The following is a 19,395-nucleotide window of genomic DNA, read 5'->3' as shown; positions in this document are numbered from 1 at the left end:
GGGTCAAATTTTTTTTCTTTTGCAGCAATATACCAGGAACGTCGTTTGATAGCAATAACCGAAAATTACACGAACGCCTTCGTGTTATTCTGCCTTTTAATAGTAATCCAACCAGCAGATTTTAAAGGAAATAGTAATTGCTGGTCTCCATACAGTCACACACAGTCTGCCGTCTGCTCTTACTCCGACAACACGTACTTTAGAACCAACCGATCGACTAGTACACTCGCTGCAACGAAAATCGTTTGACGAAACGAAGGCACCAAACCACTCACACGTACGATGGAGAGCGTTGTTCGAGATGGTCTCGAGGGATGGGTCTCTCCGAGAAAACAGACCACAAAGCAATGCGACGAGCAGCGCCCGAGGTTGACATCAGACAGGTCCGCCCCAAAGACGCGACGGTGCTGCGAAGTAGACCGGCGGCGCCGCAGCTGGCCGAGTCCGCGTGTTTTGCTCCGTCGTCGCCTCAAGCACGCCCTAACGCCTCGTAGCCAGTCCGACGACCAACTCTGCTATCGCAAATACCCGACGCCAGATCACGACAGGGGCAGATATCGTAGTACAAGGTGCATTCAAGTTCTAAGGCCGCCGATTTTTTTTCTCCGGACTGGAAAGAGATAGAAACATGCGCATTGTTTTAAAATGAGGCTGCGTTCATTGTCAACACGTCCCAGAGATGGTAGCACCGTACGGCAGATGGAATTTTACCGCCAGCGGCGAGAACGAGAACTGTTTTAAATACTTAAAATGGCGACGTTTTCCTTACTTTAACAGCGTGCAATCATTCGTTTTCTGAATTTGCGTGGTGTGAGACCAATTGAAATTCATCAACAGTTGAAGGAGACATGTGGTGATGGAGTTATGGATGTGTTGAAAGTGCGTTCGTGGGTGCGACAGTTTAATGAAGGCAGAACATCGTGTGACAACAAACCGAAACAACCTCGGGCTCGCACAAGCCGGTCTGACGACATAATCGAGAAAGTGAAGAGAATTGTTTTGGTGGATCGCCGAATGAGTGTTGAACAGATCGCCTCCAGAGTTGGCATTTCTGTGGGTTCTGTGCACACAATCCTGCACGACGACCTGAAAATGCGAAAAGTGTCATCCAGGTGGGTGTCACGAATGCTGACGGATGACCACACGGCTGCCCATGTGGCATGTTGCCGAGCAATGTTGACGCGCAACGACAGCACGAATGGGACTTTCTTTTCGTCGGTTGTGACAATGGATGAGACGTGGATGCCATTTTTCAATCCAGAAACAAAGCGCCAGTCAGTTAAATGGAAGCACACAGATTCACCGCCACCAAAAAAATTTCGGGTAACCGCCAGTGCTGAAAAAATGATGGTGTCCATGTTCTGGGACAGCGAGGGCGTAATCCTTACCCATTGCGTTCCAAAGGGCGCTACGGTAACAAGTGCATCCTACGAAAATGTTTTGAAGAACAAATTCCTTCCTGCACTGCAACAAAAACGTCCTTGGGGGGCTGCGCGTGTGCTGTTTCACCGAGACAACGCACCCGCACATCGAGCTAACGTTACGCAACAGTTTCTTCGTGATAACAACTTTGAAGTGATTCCTCATGCTCCCTACTCACCTGACCTGGCTCCTAGTGACTTTTGGCTTTTTCCAACAATGAAAGACACTCTCCGTGTCCGCACATTCGCCATCCGTGCTGCTATTGCCTCAGCGATTTTCCACTGGTCAAAACAGACTCCTAAAGAAGCCTTCGCCGCTGCCATGGAATCATGGCGTCAGCGTTGTTAATAATGTGTACGTCTGCAGGGCGGTTACGTCTAGAAGTAACGCCAGTTTCATCGATTTCGGGTGAGTAGTTAATTAGAAAAGAAATCGGAGGCCTTAGAACTTGAATGCACCTCGTACAGCCAGGTAATCGATAGTCCTGCCAAAGAGCTGGTGTGCCAGAGAAGGGGCACCACGGCTCAACCAGTAAATTACAAACATTCCAAGTCAAACAAAAAAAAAAAAAGTTCAAATGTGTGTGAAATCTTATGGGACTTAACTGCTAAGGTCATCATTGCCTAAGCTTACACACTCCTTAACCTAAATTATCCTAAGGACAAACACACACACCAAAGCCCGAGGGAGGACTCGAACCTCTGCTGGGACCAGCCGGACAGTCCATGACAGCAGCGCCTCAGACCGTTCGGCTAATCCCGCGCGGTAGTCCAATTACAAATCACGATTTACACTGATCAGCCAGAACATTATGACCCTGACCTACTATCGATATAAAACCGTCCAGGCGATAGCAGCGCCACCTGCTAGTCAGACACAGGCGCGGCGCATGTAGTATCAGTGAGCCTTCTGTCCGTAAGTAAAGTAGAGTGGGGAACGAGCGCGATCTATCTGGGGTTGACCGGTGGCTCCGCACGAGCATTTCGGAAACTGTGTGACTTGTCGGGTGTTCGAGGAGTGCTGTGGTGAGTGTCTTCAACACGTGGCGAAACCACATCCAGGCGTCGTGGGGTTGGGCGACAACTTCTCATTACATATGCCGCACGTAGTGGCCTGGGCAGACTGTAAAAACAGGACAGGCGAACTGTGGTGGAACTAACATCAGCCTTTGACACTGGGCAGAGTATAAGTGCGTCTGGACACACAGTGTAACGAACACTCCTAACGACGGGCCTCCGCAAGCGACGACACCACGATATCGGCAACTAGTACTGAAATGGGAACGTTGTAAGGTATATGCAATTACACTCATGTTCATAAATTAAGGATAATTGCAGACTGTGGTGCCACACAACGTGGCACTACACACGAGACATATCTGTAAGTCCACGGTATAGGTGATAAGTAGAGAAAACCGTCCTGAAACACATGTACTACAAATTTCACTGTTTCTTGTGGATGTATCCCGACATCAATATGGGATATGATCACCGTGCACACGTACACAGGCCACACAATGGGTGGGCATACTCTGGATCAGGTGGTCGAGCAGCTGCTGGGGTATAGCCTCCCATTCTTGCACCAGTGCCTGTCGGAGCTCCTGAAGTGTCCTAGGGGTTTGAAGACGTGCAGCGATAAGTCGACCGAGAGCATCCCAGAGGTGCTCGATGGGGTTTAGGTCTGGAGAACAGGCAGGCCACTCCATTCGCCTGATATCTTCTGTTTCAAGGTACTCCTCCACGATGGCAGCTCGGTGGGGCCGTGCGTTATCATCCATCAGGAGCAACGTGGGACGCACTGCACCCCTGAAAAGGCGGACATACTGGTGCAAAATGACGTCCGAATACACCTGACCTGTCACAGTTCCTCTGTCAAAGACATGCAGGGGTGTACATGCACCAGTCATAATCCTACCCCACACCATCAAACTACGACCTCCATACAGGTCCCTTGTAAGGACATTAAGGGATTGGTACCTGGTTCCTGGTTCACTCCAGATGAAAACCCGGCGAGAATCACTGTTCAGACTATACCTGGACTCGTCCGTGAACATAACCTGGGACCGCTGTTCCAATGACCATGTACTGTGTTCTTGACACCAGGCTTTGCGGGCTCTCCTGTGACCAGGGGTCAGTGAAATACACCTTGCAGGTCTCCGGGCGAATGTCTGTTCAGTCGTCTGTAGACTGTGTGTCTGGAGACAACTGTTCCAGTGGCTGCGGTAAGGTCTCACGCAAGGCTATCTTCAGTACTCTGTGGACGTCTGCGGGCACTGATGGTGAGATATCGGTCTTCTTGTGGTGGTGTACTCTGTGGACGTCCCGTACTGTAGCGCCTGGACACGTTTCCTGTCTGCTGGAATGGTTGTCATAATCTTGAGAGCAAACTTTGTTGCACACGGAGGGCCTGTGCTACGACGTGCTGTATTTGACCAGCCTCCAGTCGCCCTAGTATTCTACCCCTCAAAACGTCATCAATGTGTGTTCTTTGAGCCATTTTCAACACACAGTCACCATTAGCACGTCTGAAAACGTCTGCACTCTTACTCGATGCACCGTACTCTGTATCAGCATGTATCAGCATTATCCTTAATTTATGAGCATGGGTGTGAATAACTGAAGTGTGAAACTCGGTTGTTTAATTTTATATAGGTTTGTTTCTGATTATGTTTTTGCCTCAAGTTTGTTTTAGTTTTCTTTGAGATTTTTATTTTACGTTTTTTAATTTTTTCGTAATAATTGTTGTTGTCTATGATTTACGTTGGTGTTCTGTCTCTGTTTTACACTGCTCGTGTTTTTATCGCTGTTACTATAGGTATGTGTTGTTTAGACTCTCTGATTTTATTGTTTTACTCGTTTTCCCGATGTATAAAGTGAATAAAGTTTTCTTTTTGTGCTTTTGGTCAGTTTGTTCTTTCAATAATTTTGTTGGGTTGCTGTATGCATATGAGAATATATGTTTCCTCAAGGATGTTCATGAATGTTCCCTTCTAGTGCTTCGTTTATGGGTTTTGCATCATGTTTCTCTGTTTGTAAATGTTGAAAAAATGTGGATGGGTTGTTTTCACTTTCTCTGATGAGCTCTTTATATCTAAGTTTGAAGTTTCTACCAGTTTTCCCTGTGTGGAATTAGTGCAGTGTCTTACACGAAATTTTGTAAACGCCGGGATTGTTGTGTATGGGGATTTTCGAGCTGCCTTTGTGAATTTTGTGTTTGATGCTGTGTGTGTTTTGAAATACAAATGCGATGTCAGTTTTGTTGAATAGTTTGTTAATTTTGTTCAAGATGTTTCTTAGATAAGATATATACTATATAAAAATAATAATAAACAACCGAATTTCACACTTCACTTATTTATAATGGTAACTATGTAAACATGTAATATCCCTGACCCACTGTCATTCAAGTGGCCAGAAAAATAGCATATATAGGAAACAAGTAATATCCGACATACAACTCCAGTGTACAACTGGGAGAAAGTAATAATTCTAAAACAGACAGGACATGACAGCAACGTTGTTACATGTGCATGGGGGCTTAATTAAATATAATGCAAATATTTTTAGTTAAGCCGTATGTCCGATTACGCTGTGTCTCGTAAACGGTTGGCCCTGACTAGTATTATTACGCAATCTGACTGCATAGAACAACAACAAAGAATGAAATGAAAATTTTCGTTAACACAATTAATTAATTAAGTCCCCAGCAACTATATAAAAAAATTTTAAATATCATTTATACTGACGTGATAAAAAAAATTAGAAATACTACAATTGCGCAAGAAACCCAGAATTACACTCTAATACAAGAACACACGCCAGATGCTTTGTTGACTGAAACTGTAATGACACATTATTTAAGACATTGAGATAATAAAAAGAAAAGGAAAAATTTTTTTCTTTTACCTTCATATATTGACGAAAATCACTCTAATCATTACAATATATCTCCACACCGACTCTCTACTACCACATCTCAACAAGAACTCTCCACCACGACCTCTCGACAAGCACTCTTCACTAGCACATCTCAACAAGCACTTTTCACTAGCACATCTCAACAAGAACTCTCCACCACGACCTCTCGACAAGCACTCTTCACTAGCACATCTCAACAAGCACTGACTACTACGAGTTCTCCCCAAGCACTGCCAGTGGAGGCGGCTGAATAATACTCTTTGGCGCAATCTCTGGCGCTGTGGCTCAGTGTAGCCACCTTTCATATGCCCCTCCTCCACGGGCCAGAATTTGATGGTATTTTTGCCAGCATTGGTGGTGAAAATACCACCAAATTCGTCCACAAAAATACAGACAAAAATAAAAGATAATATTAATACCTAAATATCACATAATTAGTTAAAATTTTGGCTTTGCACTGACCTTTCAATAACCTAATATATAAAATACAGTAAGCAATACAACTTCTTTTCATACATGTGACTTTACATAATAGTTTACACAATACACAAAAAATCAGTTTATACAAATGTTCACATAAAATGCTTTCAATGATTAAAAAAAAACAAGTAGTTGATAGTTCCAGCAGTAGCACCCAGCAATAGTCAACAGGTGCAAATATCAACAAGTGACATCATTTTAGTAGAAGCAGTCCATCAGTGGCACCCAGCAATGTTGAACAGGTGCAGACACCAACAAGTGACATCATTTCAGTAGAAGCAGTCCATCAGTGGCACCCAGCAATGTTGAACAGGTACACACAGCAACAAGTGACATTATGTCAGTAGAAGCAGTCCATCAGTGGCACCCAGCAATGTTGAACAGGTGCAGACACCAACAAGTGACATTATTTCAGTAGAAGCAATCCATCAGTGGCACCCAGCAATGTTGAGTAGGTGCAGACAGCAAGAAGTAACATCATTTCAGTAAAAGCAGTTCATCAGTGGCACCCAGCAATGTCGAGCAAGTGCAGACACCAACAGATGACATCTTTTCAGTAGAAGCAATCCATCAGTGGCACCCAGCAATGTTGAACAGGTGCAGACAGCAACAAGTGACAACATTTCAGTAGAAGCAGTTCCATCTGTGGCACCCAGTAATGTTGAACAGGTGCAGACACCAACAAGTGACATCATTCAGCAGAAACAGATCCATTAGTGGCACCCAGCAATGTTGAGTAGGTGCAGACAGCAAGAAGTAACATCATTTCAGTAGAAACAGTTCTAACAGTGGCACCCAGTAGTGTTGAACAAGTGCAGACACCAACAAGTGACATTATGTCAGTAGAAACAGTTCCATCAGTGGAACCCAGCAATGTTGAACAGGTACAGACACCAACAAGTGACATTATGTGAGTAGAAGCAATCCATCAGTGGCACCCAGTAATGTTGACAGGTGCAGACAGCAACAAGTGACATTATGTCAGTAGAAGCAGTCCATCAGTGGCACCCAGTAGTGTTGAGCAGGTGCAGACACCAACAAGTGACATTAGTTCAGTAGAAGCAGTTCCATCAGTGGCACCCAGCAATGCTGAACAGGTGCAGACACCAACAAGTGACATTATTCAGTAGAAGCAGTTCCATCTGTGGCACCCAGCAATGTTGAGTAGGTGCAGACACCAACAAGTGACATTATTTAAGTACAAGCAGTCCATCAGTGGCACCCAGCAATGTTGAGCAGGTCCTGAGAGCAATCCATAATATTCACTATCACTGATCACACTGTTCATCAGAGTTTATAAGTAGAAATTAAACATGTCCTAGTGGCACCAATCATGTAGAAAAAGTACAAGTAACAGTCCATAATATTCACTATCACTGATCACACTGCTCAACAGAGTTTATAAGCAGAAATTAAACATGTCCTAGTGGCACCAATCATGTAGAAAAAGTACAAGTAACAGTCCATAATATTCACTATCCTAATCACACAGTTCATCAGCAGAAATTAATCATTTCTAAGTGGCACCCATTATGTTGAAAAAGTGCAGGTAACAGTCCATAATATTCACCATCACTAATCAGACAGTTCAGGCATGAACAATAGTTTAAATGCACATACAAATGCTTTTACACTAAACATACAAATCATAACAAACACACAAATGATGTCAGATAATTGTCATATTAACTATTACAAATACACAAATATCAGTAAACCTATAATATTTATGGGTGTCAGTGCAAGCCACTACATACAAATAAAATAATATTTAGGAGATAGGTGGGTAGGATTACGAAAGGAAAACACACAAAACACACTCACTCATCTTTCATCCACATTAAGTACTACTGTGTAATTGAATAGTGTTAACTGTGTAAATGCAATTTTGTCAAAATTTGATGTTCATCTTGTGTATCAAGTAGTAGTGGCAGCAATGTATAACAGTCAATAATAGTTAAGTCAACGTCATAGTCATCATGTCAAGACCAATGTTTGCCAAGCCAGATCAAAATGTACTGTTGCTGAACAACTGTCAGTGAGCCAAGATATGCTATTACTTCCTCTCTCCAAAAAAAAGTATATACTGCTTAGTGATTTAACAAAGTGTGTGCGTAGACTATCTTCCTTCTACTTTAGTGTTCTAGTCTGCTATCTTCATCCTCCTTGTTCCATATAGACCATCAAAAAATATATGCACCTCACTTACTTTACCTCTTATCCACCAAAACTCCAATAATCATCAGCATCACATAATCTCAATACTTCAATAATACCTCTTACGTCGATACATATAAATCTTATCATCAATATCATTTACCTTACCTCTTGTCCACAAAAACTCCAATAATCATCAACTTCACATAATCTCAATAATACCTCAATAATACCTCTTCAACACGTCGATACATATAAACCTTATTACCAATATCATTTCACTTCCATAACAACTCTTTCCTCTAGTCAGTCTCCTCGAACAAGTACAGATAAAATCCTAATGCAAACCTCATCATCCCATACAATCCGAAGACACACTGTCAACACACAACCTCTGTGTAATCCATCTGACCCAAATCTTCTACTCATTATGAATTATAAACAAAAGAAATGCATACATGACCTCTAACAGACTTAGTTCCAATAACTCTCAGTAATTAAGTACGATTACGGAGTGTGAATGATCATAATATTTCACAGTGTGTACACCACTTCAAGAATTATGGCAAACAGAAGCAAACATGTGGAGTATTTCTTGTGTCAAGTGTCACTTCCTATTTCAATTGCTCACGAAAAATGCAGTGTAATAACTGTCAAAGGTCTAAACCTAGTACCGAGCGAGGTGGCGCAGTGGTTAGCACACTGGATTCGCATTCGGGAGGACGACGGTTCAATCCCGTCTCCGGCCATCCTGATTTAGGTTTTCCGTGATTTCCCTAACTCGTTTCAGGCAAATGCCGGGATGGTTCCTTTGAAAGGGCACGGCCGATTTCCTTCCCCATCCTTCCCTCACCCGAGCTTGCGCTCCGTCTCTAATGACCCCGTTGTCGATGGGACGTTAAACACTAATCTCCTCCTCCTCCTCTAAACCTAGTTTTGGTATGTCATGTCGTTAGCTTCCTTCCTATTAGCATACATTTATACAGATTCCATAAAACCTCAGCTCATGTGACTTCTATGAAGTTTCTTGTACTAATGTTGTTCGTCGAATTATAGCAGTTCATTTTCTTATCTTAAAAATATAAGGTACTGAGCGTAAGCAAAACATGCAATAGCGAGTAAATATACCAGTAGAAAAAGGAATGTCAACAAGTGGATGCAGCACAATTCTTACAACGAGGCTCTGCCAAGCGAACAATCTATAATTAATACAATAGTGTGACCTAAACTCTATGTTTGTACACAGTATCTCAGCATTTCTATATACCAAATTAAACAGTAGTTATGACAACGAAACAGAAATGTGTAAATATGCAATCCATAAGCAAGGCAGCAAATATGTTATCTAACATAATAAACAGGTCATTAGCATCATATCAGCATAAGCAAATAAATGTTCATATGTAATCTTAATAAGTAAACATGAAGGCGCAAGCAGATAAATCACAAAGTATAACTTACATACCTAACCACATCAGCACAATTAATCAAGTGACAATTATAATTTAAACAAATAAGCACAGCAGGCACATAATAAAAAATATGACATCAGTGAAAAAGCAGTGCAGCCAAGCGATGCATAATATACGCAAGTTACAACCCAGTTCATTAATAATCATTGTCAAAATCAGTTAACGTACGCAAGCACGTCGCTTCACAAGTAATTTCATAGAACATGAAATTTAGCACAAAGTATGAATCACGTAATCGCGAGCAGCAAATTACGTCTAAAGTACGTACCTAAGTGGAAATATGTTACCTGAAAAATGAACTCAATTAATAGTTACCTTTTTTTAGTTTATTAGTTTCTTCTTCGAAATTACATTCTTCCTGAAAATTTCTCGATAGCAAGTCGTCTTAACGTCGGAGACACACAGAATTTACCTGAAGTTCTTAAATATTTTATACAACCGTATCCTGAAAAATACTGAACGTTAATAACATAATTCATCAAGTCACTATAGCTTTATACTGAATTTAGTCGGAGAAATTAGATTGTGTATTTGTTTACGGCTGTCAGTGCATTCGCACTGAGCGCTCGATCAGCTGTAGGCGCGTGGCGTAGGAAGCAATTGTTTGCGGTCAACGACTGCCTTGGGCGGCGCGCAGACTTGACTGTTGCTTTGAGTATATGCCGCCGCCAAAACACAGCGCGGTATCCTTGTATTCTCTGCGTGTTTACATGTAGCTGTTAGTTTCTCACAAGTATGTCATTCCACAAAAATTTTTCAAAAGAATATCATTCCACAAAAATTTTAACGTTAGATATATGATGTATTCCCTTAGAGCGCCGAGATTTAAGAGTTTCTACTTCGACAGTGTTATCATGAATAATTTTGCGAATTCTATATGGACCGTTATAAAGCAGAAAAAATTTGCGACACAAGCCTTTTCCTTTATGAGACAAACGATGAGACTTAATTAAGACCTTCTGACCAACTGACAAGATTTTTAAACGACCAGGACGCTTAGCTGATTTCTCTCTTCTAGCAGCCGCAGATGCAATATTTTGTAGAGCCAGGTTGACAACTTCAGAATGCCTCAGTTTCCGTGAAGGCGGAAAAGGAACGATTTCAGAAATGCGATTTGTCGGTGCTTTGTTTTTTAATATCAGTATAGGCGGTAAAGAAGTTGAGTCATTAGGAAGTTCATTCAGAATGTTTTGAAAAATATGAAGATACTGATCCCACGTTCTGTGATTCTGATGACAATAAAAACGACACAATTTATTGATTTCCTACATCCATCTCTCTGAAGCATTAGATTGAGGGTGAAAAAGTGAAATGAAAATTGGTTTAATTTTACGATGCCGTAGAGTACGAAGCCAAATTTTAGAACAAAACTGTGATCCATTATCTGATATAACCTTATCAACATGACCAACTTCTTTAAGAAAATGGTTAATGAAAGCGTTAGATACTGAACGAGCTGTTGCTTTGCGTAACGGTGTAAAACACACATATTTTGATGTCAACTCCACTGCTACGAAAATGTACGCAAAACCATTAGTAGAACGAACCACTGGACCGAAAAAATCAACTGCAGCCATCTCCTTTAATTTCGCTGGAATGATGGGAAACAACGGTGCTCCGTGAGAAATTGTTGGCGGCTTAGCCTCTTGACATAATTTGCATTTGGCCAGAACAGATCGAATACGTTTTTCCATATTACTAAAGTAGCAATTTTCCCGTAATTTATGAAAGCATTTTCTGGGACCAAAGTGTGCATAACTGAAATGCGTATACCAAATCAATTTATTGACCCACTCATCAGGAATACAAACTAACCAAACAGAGTTGTCGACCGATTTTCGTTTAAAAAGAATTTTTCAGACAGTTCGCAAAAACGAGGTGTGGCCAAATCGTCCAATCTAACAAAGCGTCTAAGAAAATTACAGACACCAAGGAAACTACGAACATCACGTTTTGTGGTAGGAACAGCATATTACGAATAGCGTCTAATTTCTCTGGATCAGGAAGAATACCTTCTGTAGAAATAATGTGACCGAGAAATTTCACCTGAGAACGACCAAATTCAGATTTTTTTAAGTTCACTGTAATGCCAATTCTTGCAAAAATACGTAATAATGAATCCAAAATTTTGTTGTGCTCACTCCAAGAACGTTTAGCAATAAGAGTGTCGTCAACATATGAAGTAATATTGTCACGAAGATAAACAGGTAAAATTTCGTTTAAGCTACGAATGAATGCTGATGATGATACAGTAAGTCCAAACGGTAATTTCCGAAATCACTTTTGGGTAAAATAGTCATATTGTTTATCTACTGTCTAGATAGATTGATAGTCGAAGAGTTGTTTTGACAGATGCAAAGAATAGTAAAAGAGTAGGCAGCGGTGCAGAAAACTAAAAGGGAAATAGCACCACTACAGCTCGGGGCCCTATGCTCGCTACGGCACATATTCACTTAGAGTAGTGAATCCCCTGAGGACCTTAATAGCCGCACATAATTTCAAGTTTGTGACTTAGTGGCAAATTTGGTGGAAGTGCGTACATAAATTGATCTAACCATGAACATGGATGTATGTCATTCTTAGAATTGCGAAAGATCTTAAATTTCCGAACAGTTAAGAAGTGTTTGTAGTCAAAGTTTTCTCCTCGTGGCGACAAAGACCTACCGCGACTGTTCAAGTCCGAATGTCGATTATTGTTAAGTTCACGCACCTCGCGCTCTCTTATTGCATCCCGTAAATGAAATAAATTACTTTCTTCAAACCCTTCTGCTAAACGAACACTTGTCAATTTATCTGAGATCTCCTCAACTCTTTCCGATGAGTCACTTAATTGTCCTTTCTGTTTATTTACGTCTTCCGTAAGTGTCGCGACTCGGGTTTCAGTATTGACACATTTGGTAGTTAACTGTTCATATTGTTGTGTTATGTTATTTAATCTGTCATTTGATACGGACTCCTCGATTCTCTCAAGTATTTCTTCCTTATCGTGTGCACATTGTAAATTTAACTCTGAAAATTTCTGTACTATCACGCGATCTTTTTCTTCCTGTTCCCTGCCCTGTTCCTCTTGTCTGATTTCTGTTGCAACTAATGTATTATTGTGAGCATTCAAAATCGGTTGTCCTTCTTCTCTGATTTCTTTCTTTAATTCGTCTTTCATGTATTTGAAACATGTCCCTGTTCGTGAGCCTAACTGTGTTTCCATTGTTCCCATATCAGTTTCTAATCCAGATCGTAACTGTGATCCCACTGCTTTCATCTCGGTTTTAATTGTTCCTATTTCTGTTTCAATTGTTCCTATTTTTGAGCATAACCGTGTTGTCATTGCTTTCATCTCAGTTCTAATTGTTCCTATTTGTGTTTTTAATTCAGATCCTATCTCAGTTTTAATTGTCCCTATCTCTGTTTTTAATTCAGATCGCAGTGAGTCTAACCGCGTTTCCATTGTTCCCATCTGTGATCCCAAATTTAATATTGCACTCATTAACTGCTCCATTTCTTCTGTCGTTAACCACGTAATCTGTGAATTTTCTGATTGAGAAAAATTTTGAACTATTTCCGGACTATTTTCCCTGCTTATTAAATTGTTTTCAACACCATTATTTATCATACTGTTATCCTGTGTTGGCGAGTTCGCCATGTCAATAATTTCGTTATTCTGACTATCCATCATTTTTGCCTTTTTCATCGATCGCGTAATCATTTACAAAACATAAAAATTTCGTCACTGTACGAAAATTACACACAATGACTCCTTATCTCAACAATACCACTCACACGAAATATTTCCCTCAAACACGACTAACGAACAATTGAAATAATTGCACTAAATTGTCAAACGCGTATACAAGACAACAAAATTAAACTCTGAAAAAAAATACCATTAGAAGAATGACAATTACCAAATCTACACATGCAAAATAGACTACAATTACTAAACTACAAATTACTACAACATACTACTGTCTACTATTTTTACAATCAGAAGAATTCCAAGGGACGATCCGAAGCAGCGGTCGCCACGTGCATGGGGGCTTAATTAAATAATGAGAATAATTTTTTTATTTTGGTGGCTGTATGTCCGATTACGCAGTCTCGTAAACGGTTGGCCCTGACTAGTATTATTACGCAATCTGACTGCATAGAACAACAACAAAGAATGAAATGAAAATTTTCGTTAATACAATTAATTAATTAAGCCCCCAGCAACTATAAAACCTACGAATCCAACAAAGCACAAGTGTAGCTGTTCTGTGTGTGGAAGTATGACTAAACGTACACATCTGGCACGGTTCTTCTTCAATAAGGCAAGAAATTTTAAATATCATTTATACTGACGTGATAAAAAAAATTAGAAATACTATAATTGCGCAAGAAACCCAGAATTACACTCTAATACAAGAACACACGCCAGATGCTTTGTTGACTGAACCTGTAATGACGCATTATTTAAGACATTGAGATAATAAAAAGAAAAGGAAAAATTTTTTTCTTTTACCTTCATATATTGACGAAAATCACTCTAGTCATTACAATATATCTCCACACCGACTCTCTACTACCACATCTCAACAAGAACTCTCCACCACGACCTCTCGACAAGCACTCTTCACTAGCACATCTCAACAAGCACTTTTCACTAGCACATCTCAACAAGAACTCTCCACCACGACCTCTCGACAAGCACTCTTCACTAGCACATCTCAACAAGCACTGACTACTACGAGTTCTCCCCAAGCACTGCCAGTGGAGGCGGCTGAATAATACTCTTTGGCGCAATCTCTGGCGCTGTGGCTCAGTGTAGCCACCTTTCACATGTAAGACAAAACACCCAATGATATATTATAGGTTTTCAAATCATAGTTATAAGACCTTTGTATTGAGGTCATCGCTTAATTATGTATTTACACAGCCGCTGACGATGGCAATTTGCCGAAATGGGCTCATCGTGAGTTGGATAAAATATAAACAATTTACATAGCAGTGTAGCTGGCTATTCATAATAATAGTAATGTGTTGTGTTTGTGGTGTTTCCACATTTTTGTCCACCCCTCAGTACCGGGTGATCAAGAAGTCAGTATAAATTTGAAAACTTATTAAACCACGGAATACTGTAGATAGAGAGGTAAAAATTGACACATGCTTGGAATAACATGGGGTTTTATTAGAACCAAAACAAAATATCCGACAGATGGAGCGGGATAGCAAAACGTCAGTGACTGCGCATGACAATCGTGCATAAAAGGAGCTGTAATGAGAGAGAGAATCAGATGCGCCAGTAGTCGCAGCATGCTGACGTTACCTGAAAAGGCGCTTTTAGTGAAGCTGTATTATCAGAATGGGAAATGTGCTACTTCAGCGATACGATCCTATCGCCATAGGTAGGGGATTCGAACGGGTAAAGGTCCGTTGACAAATGCAACAGTGGCGAGAATGATTTCGAAGATCGAAGCCACGGGTTGTTTAGGCGATAGACGATGTGTAGCGGGTTCGTCTATGCACGGGAAGTCAGCGCTCGTGCAGTCGCACGTCGCACCGGCATTCCATACACTACTGTTTGGTTGGCACTGAGGCGTACCCTCTGATGCTATCCGTACAGAATCCATCGGCATCGTGAACTGTTACCTGGCGATTTAGTGAAGCGGAGGGCATTTGTGGTGTGGGCGTTTCAAAAGATGGCGGAAGATGACGATTGGTTGAGTAACGTGTTGTGGACCCACGAAGCTCATTTCACGCTCCGAGGGTCTATCAACACCCACAACTGCAGAATTTGGGCTACCGAAAATCCTAGAACTGTCGTGGAAACTCCATTGCACGACCAGAATGTCACGGTATAGGTTGGATTTACCACATCTACCGTTATCGGGCCTTTTTTCTTCGAGGAAATGCGTGATTCTGGTTTTGTAACTGCTACCGTGACGGGTAAGAGGTACACCGATATGTTACAGAATCGCATCATCCCCAGCCTGGCTGATAAACACCTGCTGGAACGTACGATGTTTATGCAGGATGGCGCTCCACCCCGTATTGCTAGACGCGTGAAAGATCTCTTGCGCTCGTCGTTTGGTGATGATCGTGTGCTCAGCCGCCACTTTCGTCATGCTTGGCCTCCCAGGTCCCCAGGCCTCAGTCCGTGCGATTATTGGTTACCTGAAGTCGCAAGTGTATCGTGATCGACCGACATCTCTAGGGATGCTGAAAGACAACATCCGACGCCAATGCCTCACCATAACTCCGGACATGCTTTAGAGTGCTGTTCACAACATTATTCCTCGACTACAGCTATTGTTGAGGAATGATGGTGGACATATTGAGCATTTTCTGTAAAGAACATCATGTTTGCTTTGTCTTACTTTGTTATGGTAATCATTGCTATTCTGATCGGATGAAGCGCCATCTGTCGGACATTCTTTGATCGTTTGTATTTTTTTGGTTCTAATAAATCCCCATGTCATTCCAAGCATGTATGTCAATTTGTACCTCTCTGTGTACATTATTCCGTGATTTATTCAGTTTTCAAATTTGTGCTGACTTTTTGATCACCCAGTACATATCGGCATGTGTAAATGTGATGGTATCGTTTTTCTCAACAGGGAGCTTGCAGCATTAGTACTCTCTCTGGTCAGAGATAACGTCTGCGCGCCATGTCTCTGGCAGAGGAGCTGGCGGCGGACCCAGACCTGCGTCTGGAGGCGCGCCTCGTGTTCTCTGCAGAGGACGACAACAGCGGCGCCTCCCTGCCCTCCGCCAACCCCCCCGGGAGGGTGGCCGATGTCGTGAGGATATGGGGCTCCGAGAGGTTGGGAGACCTGCTTGCTAAGGTGAGTGCGTTCTGCACTGCTGCCACACTGCGTAAACATGTCAAACAGGCTGGCCGCAGATCCTCCTGCATAGGCTCATGAAAATAAGTATGTATAGAAAAAAAATTTGCAAACTCATTTATCGTTTGATGACGTGTTGCTACAAAACCCTTTCTTTGTATGATCTGTCATATGACTGGTTTTAGGTGGCTCACAACTAATTCCTCTCTTCCACCAACCCCTTCATCTCAGAGTAGTACTTGGAACCTGCGCCCCCAATTATTAGTTGGATGTATTCCAATCTCTGTCTTCCTCTACACTTTTTACCCTCTACAGCTCCCTGTAGTACCATGAAAGTTACTACCTGATGTCTTAACAGATCTCCTGTTCTCGTGTTCCTTCTTTCTCGTCAATTCTCTGGAGAACCTCCCCATTCCGTATCTTAATCGATCCACACAATTTTCAAGATTCTTCTGTAGCACCAGATCTCAAATGCTTCGATTCTCTTCTTTTCCGTTTTTTTCCACAACCTATGTTTCACTACCTACAATGCTGTGTTCCAAACGTACTTTCTCAGAAATTTCTTCCTCAGATTAAGGTATATGTTTGACAATAATAGACTTTAATAATAATCGACAGAATCCCCTGTTAGCCTATGACAATCGGCTCTTTATGTCTTCCTTGCTTCATCCATCACACATTATTTTGCTTGCAAAGCAGCAGAATTCCTCTAAAGCTTTTACTACGTTGTCTCCAATTTTGATATTAATGTCGGCCATTGTGGCCGAGCGGCTCTAGGGGCTTCAGTCTGGAGCCGAGCTGCTGCTATGGTCGTAGGTTCGAATCCTGCTTCGGGCATGAATGTGTGTGATGTCCTTAGGTTAGTTACGTTTAAGTAATTTTAAGTCTAGCGGACTGATGATATCAGATGTTACGTCCCATAGTGCTCAGAGCCACTTGAACCATTTTTTGATAATATTTTTATTATTGATCTCATTCTTGCTACTGCACATTACTTTAATCTTTATTTGGTTTCTTATCAAAGCACAGTATGTCCTCATTAGACTGTTCATATCCCAAGATTTTTTGTGGTGAGTTCCTCCGGCCCAAACTGCTGAGGTCATCTGTTCCTAGGCTTACATACTACTTAATCTAACTGAAACTAACTTACGCTAAGGACAACACACACACCCATGCCCAACGGAGGACTCAAACATCTTACCGGGGGAGCGAACCGTAGCAAGGTGCCCTAGACCGAGCAGCATATCCTAAGATTCACAGTATACATCTCAATGTACTGTATATTTACATGTTTAGTGACAAGTTTGTTATTACCTCTTTAATGAAATTATTTGTAAGACTTTTTGAGTTATCGTACATCCAGAACCACTTTTCACATAGATCTGTGGAAGGGAAATCAGCATGTTTTATTTGTAATTATGTTGTAACCTAGCTGATTGCAATTGTCTCAGTCCTCCATTGTTAGGACTGCTGTTGTGGTCACAGACGGGTCAACTGGGAACGGCCGACAGCCATGTCAACCATCAACTAATAGTGTCATTTGGATCCCATACGGAGGGGCGTGGTGTCAACACACTGCTCTCCTGGGCATTGTTGGTTTAGAACACCTACATGTACACTTGACAGCAAAAAAAGTGGGCCACTGCCGAATACAACCAACATAATGTAGCTGTGTTGCAAGTCCTCTAAACACCAAAACCCCATGGGGTACAGTCGTTTGACTACACACAATGGGTACCGCAAGAGACTACTAAGAGACCAAAGGTCTTTATGGCAGTCAGTCTAAGCGTCAACTAATATCGTCGTACAAAACATATTAGAAAACACGTTCTCAGCGATGAGACACCCCATAACACTCATAAACTAACCTTAATTACAACAAGTGACATTCCAAAAGTTCTGAGAAAACGGTTTATTTTACATATATTGTACAGAAATACTTAGTCAAAATTAAATACTTGGCACAATATATGGAGTTACAAAGCTGTATGCCAATTGGAAAAAGTTTTTCGCTCTCTAAAAGGTTTTCCATCCACGTGCTGAAGGTCGCTCAACGGCGAGTGGCTCTGGAAACTGGATATTGGACGAACCAGTAGAAAAACGCGATTAACGGCAACAAGCACTCTAAGGAAACCTCAACATTAACAGCGAATCACCAGTAATATCATTGTTCTCGTAACACATCAACAGCTACGTGTACACATATTTGAACTTTAAATGACATGACCAACGTCGTCGTTCTGGACCTAGATTCAAACCCAGCACCTATAGCCATTACTAACTAATCTAAGCTTTGTTTGTGCCTTATTGAGACCGGATCACTAGGCATAAAGAGGCGTGAAGTATAGACGTTTGCACCAGTATCAGTTATCAATTCAGATCCTGAAAATAAATGACGAAAATGTGTGTACTGAACTGGGAATCCTGTCATAACAGTTACCGTCCTGGGAACTACCCCCAACGACGTTTAATATGGTGTCATTCACAAGGAACAAGGTATGCTCATGTTTAAAATTGAAACGCCATCATATAAAGCTTGTGACAGGGATGCGAACCCAGCACCTAATCGGATTGTTAACGAAGTACAGTCATGCTCAAAAGTATCCGAACGACCTGGATTGCATTTCGCCTGATTCCCAGGCAACCCACATAACGCAGCTGTCTAGCAGGTCCTCTAATCGCTCCTTGGTACAGTCGTTTGACTATTGAAAATGGTTCCAACAAGTCACCACTAGAAAACAATGCTCTGTATCGCAATAACTCAAGATGTAAAGTAATACCACGACACTAAAAATATCAGGGAACACCTCATCACAGGTAAGACTGTCCTTAAGGCTTGTAAGCCCGCATTTATTGCAATAAATTACATACCTGAAATTTTAGCACTCTCATTATTACGTCAGATAGGTATTGCACGTAGTAAGTTCGTCGTATTCATAATTTCCTCTTCAAAGTAACATACCATACTTGTTATTTAACACAAAATGTCATTAAAAATTTACGATATTCACGAGCAGCTAGTTGAGAATATGTATGAACTTCAAATGACACGATGAATCGACTCGTTCTGCATATGGATTCAAACCCAGGGCATGCAGACTAAGATTTCGTCACTGACGGAAATTA

At 41.4% G+C, this 19,395-nt stretch overlaps 1 protein-coding gene across 1 annotated transcript in view; it reads left to right on the top strand.

The window, feature by feature from the left end:
- Nucleotides 1-16,092: 16,092 nt before the first annotated feature.
- The window catches only part of LOC124553344 (U4/U6 small nuclear ribonucleoprotein Prp31-like), a 153,344-nt gene continuing 150,041 nt past the window's right edge, over nucleotides 16,093-19,395 (top strand). The window contains exon 1 of the mRNA XM_047127219.1: nucleotides 16,093-16,269. Coding sequence (XP_046983175.1) covers nucleotides 16,093-16,269 — 177 coding nt within the window. The remainder of the gene's footprint in view (nucleotides 16,270-19,395) is intronic.

This window comes from Schistocerca americana, chromosome 11 (assembly GCF_021461395.2).
Source record: "Schistocerca americana isolate TAMUIC-IGC-003095 chromosome 11, iqSchAmer2.1, whole genome shotgun sequence".
Classification (NCBI taxonomy): domain Eukaryota; kingdom Metazoa; phylum Arthropoda; class Insecta; order Orthoptera; family Acrididae; genus Schistocerca; species Schistocerca americana.
Note: the sequence above shows the minus strand (reverse complement) of the source record. Positions and strands in the feature narration are given on the sequence as shown.